We start from the raw sequence: 12,253 nt of genomic DNA, 5'->3' as shown, positions 1-12,253 counted from the left end.
TGGGTTCGTTAAAAATTTTGAACTGGCGATGGCGGTGTGTCCCATGTTGATGCTGATCGGCGTGAACGTGAATGAGGGATGATGGGAAGAATTTTCTACCTCTTTCGTGGATGATCTGTAAACAGGCCAGGGTGAGTGACTCAACACATTTATAAAATTGCTTGTCATCCTCAATTCTGAACAAGCATCAGCAGTTTAAAAGTATCGGAATACGTAGTATATATGTTAGTGAAACTGTATTCATCGATATTTGGCTAATTTTTTGTTGATTTTTGTTAAATTTCAGCCTGCAGATTATCAAGATGGGACGTCGACCTGCCCGATGGTAAGTCTGTGCCACACATGCACAGTGTATTGTAATTAACAGCAGCATGTGGAGATTCCGAGACTGATTTGTGTGTGGGGTATTGCTTGTCATGCTTGTGGGCTGTATAAATGGTCATATTTCATAAAGCTTAGAAAACTACAATCTTATTTAGATTTTAGGTGCAGCTTGTTTTTCTGATGAGCATTTCATTGTTTGACACCAAAAAAAAATCAAGCGAGTCCAGAGCTGTCCAACAATTTTTTAAGGAATTAAGCATTTTATTTTGTAAGAACACCTTCACGAAAGAATGAAATTTTTTAAAAGAAAAATAAAGAACAGAAAAAATGTACTGGACGACGAAAGAAATATGAGGAATAACTATCGACTGTCGTATGTGTCGTATTATTGAATATTGTCAATATGACCCTAAAATAAATTGTCTAATTTAAAAAATATCGAAAAGGAAAGAAATTTCCATGCTATTTTGTCCGAATAAGCTTACCGTACGAGGTCACATGTCTTATGGTGGGACCCCAAAATACCTGGTGACGTTACATTTTTCTCTCCTCTTTCAGATTTAACTTGTTGTCACAGGGCTATTCTTGGTCTAATTGCATCAAGTTTGGGCTCATTATACAGCCTGATTATTCTAATTTTCAAATATGTTTCTCAATTTGGAATGCCAATTTGTTTAATTAGTGAAAAATACCAAAATGTTAACGAAGATAAACCTGGTGGATAAGCGGTAGTGGAGTATGTGCATTCTCTATGGGAGACATGGCATCCTTTTGAATTTTAAATTATATCATTGCCAAATTGGGTGCTATACTAGCAAATCATACTTCAAATGAAAGCTTGATCATTCATTATTCATATTCAGCTATTAATTTTATCTAATCGTGTTAACAAGTATTCACTGAGAACCGCAAGTCACAAGAACCTCAATTTTTTCCTATTCACTTACACACAAATGCCAAGATTTTCAGTCACGACATGCGTTTTAGCTTTCAATTGTTGTATCTTGAGAATTATACACCCTAAGATAGGAAAAGTATACATTTTTGGAAAGCTTTTTACCCCAGGAATCCAAATATGCAGTTAAAATAAATGTAGGATACACTCTAAAGAAAATATCTTCAAAAATGTAATCAACATTTTGTGCGTGAAGTTACGTATATTTTCACACCCTGTATCACCACTTTGGTCAATCATAACATGGCAAAAGTATACATTTAATTTAAGCTCATAGTGTTGCCTGCCACAAAATTATATTACATTTGAGGTATTCCATATCAGTAGCAAATGCAATAAATTATGAATTTACTAGTAAAATTAATTTTTTTTATGATATCACCCTATATATTTTCTTACGCACCCTGTATACCAATTTAATTTTTGCCTAGTTGGATTCCTTGGAACATAAGCTTTCCAAAAATGTATAGTTTTGTTGATGTGAGATGTATAGTTTTAGAGATGTATCAATTTTTAATGAAAAGGAGGACAAATGATCAAAATCAGTGCTTGTAACGCAAATATGCCCCACCATATGACACATGACCACGATTAGTTCGCAATGCAAACTTAATTAAGTTAAAAAACAGGGCAAAACAGACACATCATTTATCGGTATGACATTTTTGTATTGGTGCTGCCCCGTTGTGCAGTGCTACTAGTCTACGGTATGGGTTCCCTGTACTACCGTACGATCACGTTTTCATCGGAAAGTCAAAAATTACCTCCCGAAGTTGACCTGAACCCGGAAGTAGAACGAACCAGGACGTATTACACCGGAAGTCAGCAATTGTAACTCATATCTGCATGATTTTAAGCTTATATCTACATGTATCAACTTTTTTCAGCATTTTAAAATCTCATTACAAGTTTCGACATGTGTCAATTGTCGTATTTTTTCACCAACGAAGCGTTGAACTAGAAATCATGTGTTGATAAAAGGCCTAATGAGGAAGGAGTTACTTAAGTTTTAAAGAAAAATATGTGAATGAAAAAAGATGAAAACTTAAGTTCAGGGAAAAAAGAAAGACATAAGGTCATGCGCCATGAATTGGGGTATAGGAAAAGGTGGCGGTGTTACATTTTTTTTTTTTTTTTCCCAAACATTTTGTCACAGATCTCAAGAATGGATAGGTGTACTGAACTGGTTTTGGTCTTATTTTCTTGCTAATTTATCTGGGTAAAATTGTGGAAGGTAAAACTTTCATACTATTTGTACTTTGTGAGATATTGCCAATCAAAGGATGTTAAGTCAGGGGTGGCGGAGCCTACGGATGAGGAGCCTACGGATGAGGCATGTGTTAAAGTATAGGGAATATTGTTTTTTGGTGACTCTCAAATATATTTTTTATTATAACTTCATAACCCAGCAAGGTATTGAGATGGATTATGTACCATTGTTTTGGTATTTATGTCCAGTAGGTAATGTGACAAATTTTACTTTAAGCTAGTTTAATTTGTTGTAAATGTACTGCATTCTGTGTCATGGGTTCTAGGCTTTTCCTATACGTTACTGTACTAAGCATGCATAATCAGCATTTACGCTCCAAAATGTTCTGAATGTCATATTTCTTGAATAAGTTACCCTACTTCTGTAAAAGTTATCATTTCTTAGAAGGAAATTTGATGAGGAATTCAAATATGCCATTGGTTTTTGTGTAGGGCATGAAGGAAAAAATGTTTTGATTGAAAATATAATAAAAATCATAAAAATTTTGTAGGACTTTTGAACACCCTGTATCTCAATTATGGCAACATAACTCATCATTACAAGTTTGCTTTTTTTGAAAGTCTACAATGTTATTAGCACATCTAAAAAGGTTTTAACAGACCGGGTGTTTATTTTAGTAAATAAGAGAGGAACAAAATTGTCTCCTTTTTGAACCAAAATTTAACTTTTCCACCCTATATGACATTTGTGGCACCCTGTATATTGACCAAATGTTTGTATGTGTGTATTCCTAGTACTCTAAGCTTTACAGGGATATATAATTTTATAGGGTTTTGATGGACAGAATATGAATTAGATCAGTTTAAGTACAAAAACATGTAAATTGTTGAATTTTTTAGTATGTAACGCATTTGGCCCCCAATTCATGGCGCACAACCATAAGGCCGTGTAAAATTAATATTTTGGTTCTCGCCCCTCCCTCCTCAATTTCTGGGATTTGTCAGATTTTTTTTTTTTTTTTAGATTTTTCAATTTTTTTAGACTTTGGAATGATTTATGAAATCTGCATACATATAAATAAGATGATTAGAGAACAAGCATCACTTCCAAGTCTTTTGTGGTAATCTAGCGGCTTCCTCCCTCAGAATCTCACATTTGAAAAAAAAAAAAAAAAAAAAAAGCCTCATCGTTTCCTCGAGCACTGTTGGAGAAGACCGAAAACTACTGACAATGCTAATTTTACATTGAAAAAAAAAAAAACACCTCCCTCCCTCATCAATTCATGAAAATCCTCTGGACGAGAACCAAAACATTAATTTTATGCGGCCTAAGTTAAGTTCAGAAAATGATCAATAAAGAAAGAATTTAGAAATAAAGTGAAAGGGGAAACAGAAAAATGGAAAACAGAAAAAAGTAAAGGAAGAAAGACAATTGTTGAAAATAAAATGTGAGGGGAGGGAGTAAAAAAAAGGCTGAATTTTTAAAAAAAATTTATAGTAAAACAGTGGGTAAATGAGAAATTAGCCCACCGGCACTGGTCGCCGGGACGGGCAGGCTCAGGGCACTTAACACAAATGGTACAATTTATACCGGTACCGAATTGGGTGCAACTTGCTAGACTAGAGTTCAGTCCTCGTTTACGGAGTTTAGGGTTAGGATTGGGGTAGGGCAGTCTTGTTAAGACTAGTAGAGTTGCACCCTATTCAGCAATCGCTCCATGTACACAAATGACCATGTATACGGGTATGCCCCTATATTTAACCAAAATAGAGCTCCGAAAGACCTTTGATTTTGAAAAATTTTGACTCCTAAAGAGTCCCAAAATTGCTCATTCCTCATATATCTGTTTTTTTCAGGTGATTTTCAACCAAAAAGCCAAGAAAGACCCTTGATTTTGACTTTTGCAGCTCCAAAAGTCCCCATTTTAGTATTTTTACTTGTTTGGAGCCCGGTTCACAGCTCCAAAAGACCCCCTTTTACTGGTACGCCTTCAGCTCCCAAAGACCCACCACCTCAAAATTCTGGGGGGGGGGGGACATACCCAGCAAAATATTTTGATGTGCCCTCCCCCCGGGCTTAGGCCCGCATGCCCCGGGAAGGAAGTAGACACAAGACCGCTAGCCAGCAGGTTGCACGATCCTGGTGTACCGGTACGGACAAATCTGAAATTTTCCCGACGGCCGTTTCTCAGATGTTTGCTTTGCGCTTGCGTGCGTGACCACTTTCTCAATAACAAATCATCAATACATCCTAACACTCTAATCTTTCATAAAATTACATAATTTTATATTTGATTCATGCCATTTTGTGTTTTGTTTTTCTGTTGACAGTTACCGCTATTGCAAGAATAAGCCATACCCAAAGTCAAGATTCTGCAGGGGTGTGCCAGGTAACCTACTGTTAAATTTTGTAGTAAACTAATGTGGCTGGAACCAGTGTCCAATTTACAAATTTTTTCCTACCTGCACTGGTGCATGTAGCCCAAAATTTCTACATGCACAGCAAAAAGTGTGCATGCACCAAAATTAAAGCAAACATAAAATCACATTGAATCACGATCATTGTCAGTTAAGCTTGTAATAATATTCCCGGCTCCACTGTCATTGTCATTTTTATGCCGATCACTCTCCGATTTCTTAGCCAAAACACTGGATGCTGTGGCTTCATCTGTTCTAGAACTAGTCGCCGACAAGGTGCACGATTTCCAGAATGATGCAAGTGTTTTTTGAGCTATTTCCTTTTTTGCTGGACATTATTATGATTATTTTCCGTACGTAAACAAATATTTCCCACGGTTTAAATTCCGGTTCTTTTTTTTTCAATGAAATGAAAATGACAGCTTCTACATGTGCGAGGGTTTCGGGAATTGGTGGATGACATCGCATTACGCTAGCGCCTCTAAGGGAAGTCATAGTCTCGGACCAGACTGTATGTGGCTATCTCGAATGTTCGTTAGGATCGACAAGTATCAGACCGACGCAAACTGGCTGTGTAGGAGACTAGGGAAGTCAATGAAAAAAAGTGACAGTTCTCACGTGATAGGGGTATCGGGAATTGTCAATTGCGCGATTTACGCCAGCCCTTCTAATGAAGTCAGGATATTGCGCTAAAAATAGATTGGGTTTTTCCAAATCGGACTGACTGCTTGTTTACTTTTGTATATTGCCTTGTCATATCGCTAGCGCTAAAATCGTACATGCACACGTGCAGGCAGGTAGTGAAAAGCTGCATGCACAGAGGGAATGTTACATGCACTGGTGCAGGTATGCAGGTGGTAAATCGAACACTGGCTGGAACATTCATCATCCCATAAATTTCCTATACATCAAAGACATTCATGGACACTTTCTCTATGGATAACCTAAAAACAACTGAAGTATGTTCTGCCATAAGTAGTCAACATTACCTTTGCTTGCTCACCGATAGCATCGAATTCAAGGCTAGAGACAATTGCATTCAAAATCTAGTCGGATTTTCTATTAAAGCATGACACTGAAAAGCAGTGGAAGTTCAGAAGTAAACACAGACGATCACGACGGGCGATCACATAACAAATGTTGCTAAAATTGCACAAGTTTCAACAAAATTAGACTGTTCAAAATAGGCAAATTTATTAAAAAGATACAGTTGACTCATCAAAATAATTTTCATCCAAATATCAACAGAATAAATACGCTGTCAGACCGAAAAACAACAGTTTTCGGCTACTGCCTCAACTTCCCAATGTTATCAAATTTCAATTTGAATTTTTAATACGTTGTTCTTGACTATATTTTCTTGTCCCCATGTGATATGAAAAAATAATTTATGAGCCATGGCAAGCTTTTAAGTTTTTCTGCATATTACTGCAAATAAACCACTAATGGATGGCAAATTGTGTAATTCCATTTTAACCCTTAGATTCAAAGATCCGTATCTACGATCTGGGAAGGAAGAAGGCACGTGTAGATGACTTCCCTTTATGCATTCATCTTGTCTCCGATGAGTGGGAGCAGCTCTCCTCTGAGGCCTTGGAGGCTGGCCGTATCTGCGCCAACAAGTACATGGTGAAGCACTGTGGCAAGGACTCCTTCCACATCCGCATCAGACTTCACCCGTTCCATGTGATCCGCATCAACAAAATGTTGTCGTGTGCTGGAGCTGATAGGTGAGTGAGTGAGAATAAATATTAAAGAATGATTTGATCCAAAAAGAGAACAGACTGTGCAATGTTTGCATGATGTCACATGTGGGGAGCAAAATAGTGTGCCTCCAAATTCAGCAGAGTCCCAGCAACTTATTTATTCCAAGTATGTGCTTGCTATGTTCTGTGCGTACTATGTCATGCTGATAGTTTGCACTAAATGGTACGCCAGCATGCTTAAGTTGTATTACATGTAGATTTATGTCAAATCCTGGAGTTGCACTATATATTAAAAATATTTAATAAAAAATGGCTTAGCTGATCATAAATTTACCTATGTTTTGCATGAATACTAAAATCTTAAAATTGACTTAACGTCAAAATTATTATTATTATTTTTTTCAATCTGTTTTGGGCCTTTTTAAGGCTGGATTCATATGCTTTTTCAGGTACGTGGTAAAAAGCCATTCTTATGCAGGAAATTGCGCGGACCAAATCCTATTGCGCGAAGAAAGCAAATTGTTTGGCCCACGCCATCATGGTAACACTTTTGCTTCATGTTTTTCTCCTGAATTGCAGGCTCCAAACTGGAATGCGTGGTGCTTTTGGCAAACCACAAGGCACTGTGGCACGAGTCAACATTGGTCAGACCATTATGTCTGTGCGCACCAAGGAAGGACACAAGGCTTCAGCCATCGAAGCTCTGAGGAGAGCCAAGTTCAAGTTCCCAGGAAGACAGAAGGTATGATATTATATATACAGTACTTTTTAAAGGGGGTACTAAACACCTTGATAAATTTGTGACTATTTGTGCATAACATACTGGTAACAAGAGTTATGTATATTATTTATAGGGGTAAAATCCAGTTACTTCACTGGCATTTCAGTGACTCAAGACAAGCGGTACGTTATTTATGATAAGAAAAGAAGTACCGCTAGAATGTACCTCATTTCTTAACATTAAATATAATGAACCACTTGTTTTGAATCACTGAAATTTCAATGAAGTAATTGGATTTTTACCCCTATAAATAATATACATAACTCTTGTTACCAGTGTTAAGTTATTTTTTGAGAAAAATGCAAAATTAGTCACAACATTTATCAGGGATGTACCGTGTAGTACCACCTTGTTTATGTTGGGGGAAAAGTCACATTTGATTTGCACTTCCAACTGTAGTCTTTAGCCCCATTTGAAATTCACATTCCCTTTGTGGAAGATTAAGGTCATGCCTAAGGGGTGTATGTATGTGACTTGAAGACTTTTGCCCAGGGTTCGGTTTTTGCCGGCAAAAACCTGTTTTTGCCGTTGCCGGTGGCAAAAACTGGCAAAAACCTGTTTTTGCCAGTTTTTGCCTGGTTTAAACCGGCAAAAATGCAAAAACTGGCAAAAACTCAAATATAGTCACTCAAATGTTAAAAAATAACACAGAAAGCTCATAAACAGCAGCACACAACTTTTAATGAATCATTCAACATAATTTTTGTCTCATCAAGTCCTTAAAATGAAAAAGTTTTCAATCTGATATATGCCACATTTCGGATAAATGCACTTGAGCAATGAAAACGCATGCCTTTAATTTCTTAATATGTTACTTATATTTATAAAATCTGGCCTTGTTACACTCAGGAAATGATTTTTGTTACTTAATAATTTGTTTTGAGATGAAAAAACTGAACTATAAATCATTTTTTTAGTTTTTGCCGGCAAAGACTGGCAAAAACTGTTTTTGCCAAGCGGTTAAAACCACGGTTTTTTCCACCTGCGGCAAAAACCTGCGAACCCTGCTTTTGCCCTTGATGATTGTATACTGCAGCACTGAAATGATTAGAAAAAAGCCAAAGATGTGTATTGCATGGGTTATGCACATCCTTGAAATGTTCAAGGGTAAAAGGCTGATCCTTAAATTTTCTTGAGGAGTGTGTAAACGGGATCATAAACCTGTTAAATCATAAACAATTTACATCCCAGGATCAGCAAACAAGCAATCATACTTAAAATGCCCTTTGACTATCAAAATCAAAATTTTAGTTGCAAAGAGTAGGGTTAATACTATACCCCACCCAGCTCCGTGTAGAGAAGTAAGAGAAGTATTATTTTGAATTGGATCTACACTGGAAATGACCCCAAATCTATGATAACGTAATAGTAATAGCTATTGGATCTACAAGGGAAATGACCCCAAATCTATGATAACGTAATAGCCACTAACTAAGGCGACAAAGAAAAGGCCTGTTCTTCAGGCGTACGGGCTTGCCAACCGGGTCGGACAAATATAATAAAGGTAGATCAGCGAGTGATAAAGTAAGCATTTGGCCATTTTCTGACAGTAAATATATTGTGATGTAAAAACAGGTTTCAGGTGGTACGACACCCCCTGATAAATTTTGTTACCGGTACTAATTTTGCATTTTTCTCAAAAAATAACTACACACTGTTATATTAGGGGCAAGGAATAATTTCAGTGATTCAAGATCAGGTGGTTCACTATAGGGCCATTCTTCGGTCACGTGTGTGACATAACTAGGGGTATTTCACACTAATGCTCCTGTGCCTGCTTTGTAAATAAAACAGATAACACCATATCTTTTGCATGATAGTTACACTAATGTCTATACTTTTAAAAAATATTTTTAAAAAAATTTTACGTTGTGTTATTTTCGTGTCAGGGGTCAACAAAGGGTCGGTCACGTGTGTGACATCAGACGGATGCAAGTTTTGGATTTTAAAATTCATTTCTAAATTTCTGTGAATGTTAAAGGACCTACATATTCATACCAAATGTAGCAAAGCATTGATATCTTGCAATTACAATAACACCAACATTGACAAGAAACATTTGTGCCTGGCTGCGTTAATTGAGGGTTTGATACTAAACGTTTGGTAACGTGTGTGACATTTGGTTTTGGTCGTCTGAATGTCACACACGTTACCAAACTTTTGGGTGAACAATTAAAGTATTTTATAAAAGCAAATTTGTTTCCAAATTTATTTATTATATGCCCTATAACCAACTAAATGTATTGTTTAGGGAAAAACAGTGGTGTCATGTCAACAATCACTTCATGCAAACTTTCCATTAAAACTGAAATAACCGGATGGTGACACAGAAATCCATATTCTTAGGGGTAGGGGTAAAACTTCGGTCAGTTTTTGCTCTTTTAAGAATATTTCAGGTGATGTTGAGCTAAAACTTTGTGTTTAGGTTCATTTTGTGATTTACTTTTATATGGCAACTACAAATCAGGTAAAAATTACATGTTTGGGTTTTTTTTCTTCCATAAAGTCCATTTTTAGCCTATTTGTGTGTACAATCAAGGTTTTATCACATTTGTGAGGACACAACCACAAAATGATACCATAGCAGCAAGGTATCAAAAATGTTGGTACTTATTTTGGTGTCAGTGGATAGAGGAGACCCATGGCTATACATTGATACCAAAATTCAACATCATAGGGTGCTCTTAATGGAATTCCATGGCGGAGTTTGTACGTCACACACGTTACCAAACTTGTCACACACGTGACCCCGGTCACGTGTGTGACTTGTTAATTATCATGAATTACGTAAAAACTAACAATAATAATTTCCATTTAGGAAGCTGGAATGGAGGGTATAATCAGTCTACCTTTTGACATAAAATATGAAGTTCAGTTAATAAAATCTTTTCTGATGGTAAAAACAATTGCATGTTTTTGGTCACGTGTGACATACAAAACCAATTAATTTGTTTCAGTTAATTACGCTGTTGTTGTGGTTTGAAAAATTTTTCAACAGTTCTGATTTGTTTTAGTGGCATCATAACAGCATATTTTTTAGGAAATTAAAAAAACAGAATTATAAAAAGTTAAAACTACAGTAAGTTTTAAAATGGCCCAAAAACCTTACTTTTAGACCCAAAACTAACAATTATGTTAATTTATGCAAATTAGGGTGTTCGGCGATTAATTGTTCATGAAAATTACAGTTCTTAAAACTTTGAACTGTACTTGTCGCAAAAAAGTTTTAAAATAAATGATACCTACAATTTGATTTTTTTCAAATTAGTTTCATTTTCTGAAGAATGGCCCTATATAAGAAATGAGGTACATTCTAGCTGTACCTCTTTTCTTATCATAAATAACATACTGCTTGTCTTGAGTCACTGAAATTCCAGTGAAGTGACTGAATTCCTTGCCCCTATAATATACATATCTTTTGTTACCAGTGTGTTACTATTTTTTGAGTAAATGCAAGGGGTGTAGTACCATCTTAATGTAGATTTGTTTAAATAGATGGTAAATGCCCAACTCGCTCAAAAATATTGCATTTGAAACCGACAATAAAGTCTAAATCTTTTTGCACATAAATCAGGAGATATCAAAATTACTACGTAATAACTTTTTTTTTTTCTTGACAGATCCACATCTCCAAGAAATGGGGCTTCACCAAGTTCAACAGGGAAGAGTTTGAAGAGATGAGGGCCGATGGACGCCTGGTAAATGATGGTGTCGGTGTCCAGTATCTTCCCAACCATGGACCCCTAGACAGGTGGAGGAAACGTCAGCTGGCTGAGTAGGCACTGACGATGCTTTTATCTCACAGAACATTGACACTCCCATAATTTGTAATTTGGCATACCTCTGGAATATCCTTTACACTCTTATGTTATAATGAGCTTTATTCCATAAAATGTACAGTATGAAGGGTATTCTGGAGTTATAGACCAAGTTAAGATCTAGAAGCAGATTGAAGACTTGATGAGATACATCGCAAAATGATTTCTTGCAAAACAATACCACAACCGTTCAATAAATCAGATTTAATATCTGTGTGGCAGAAATAAAGAAGAGAACAAAAAGAAATAAAAACATTGGTTTTGTTTTCATTTATTTAATGCCTAGTCTACCAAGGGTGAAAATAATTGGGAGACGGGAGCCGTTTGACCCCCAGAAACTCTGAAATGGTCCCCGGTTCCATCTCAATTGTAGTTTACCAGAGGACATTTTTCTCACAAAACTGGCCCCCTGGATAGCAGAGATGTAAGTTTTCAGTTTTTTCTGGAGTTCAGCTTTTTTTATCATGAAAAAATAAAAAAAATAAATAAAAAAATATCAAATTCAAAGCAACTAGTGCTTTTAAAAAAACTCAAACAGCACATATTATTTTTTATTGGCCCCTTGGTGATTGGAAATGGTCCCTGGTTCCTGGTTAAATTTTTTGAACTACACTCGTATCAGCTCGTAATCGGCGGGAATTATTAAGCTTTTACCACTACGCCAAAAAGTAAACCCACATTATTGGGTACATGTTAAATAAAGTATAGGGACTTCAATTAATAATTTGATTCTTCTGGCGAGATGTTGCAAGACAATGCTCAAAATATATTGATATTAATCCGCGATGTTATAAGGCCCGCCGATTATGAGTTGGTCAAACTATAGGTGCCATTTTTATGCAAAGTGGGATCAACACTAAATCACTTAGACCTACTATTGGGGCCTTTTTAAACACTATATCCGAGAACCGCTAAAACCCACTAAGCGCTCCACCCGAAGGGGGGGGGGAATATAGCAGTCGCAGGGTTTTATAGCAGTTCCTGGATATTGCCAGGTTTTCTGATAGCATGGTTTTTGGATCACCACAGTCAAAAGGCCCTA

The 12,253-nt window shown here is 36.4% G+C and overlaps 1 protein-coding gene across 1 annotated transcript; it reads left to right on the top strand.

Annotated features, from left to right (window-relative positions):
- The first annotated feature begins 32 nt into the window (after window positions 1-32).
- On the top strand, window positions 33-11,464 carry LOC140164498 (large ribosomal subunit protein uL16-like). Its single transcript, XM_072187788.1, has 6 exons — window positions 33-131; window positions 287-325; window positions 4,820-4,878; window positions 6,390-6,636; window positions 7,192-7,354; window positions 11,014-11,464. Exons 2-6 carry the CDS (start codon window positions 303-305, stop codon window positions 11,170-11,172), a joined length of 651 nt encoding a protein of 216 aa, XP_072043889.1. The 5' UTR covers window positions 33-131; window positions 287-302; the 3' UTR covers window positions 11,173-11,464.
- Window positions 11,465-12,253: the final 789 nt, after the last annotated feature.

Source organism: Amphiura filiformis, chromosome 11, assembly GCF_039555335.1.
Source record: "Amphiura filiformis chromosome 11, Afil_fr2py, whole genome shotgun sequence".
Taxonomy (NCBI): Eukaryota; Metazoa; Echinodermata; class Ophiuroidea; order Amphilepidida; family Amphiuridae; genus Amphiura; species Amphiura filiformis.
This window is presented reverse-complemented; position numbering and strand designations above follow the sequence as displayed.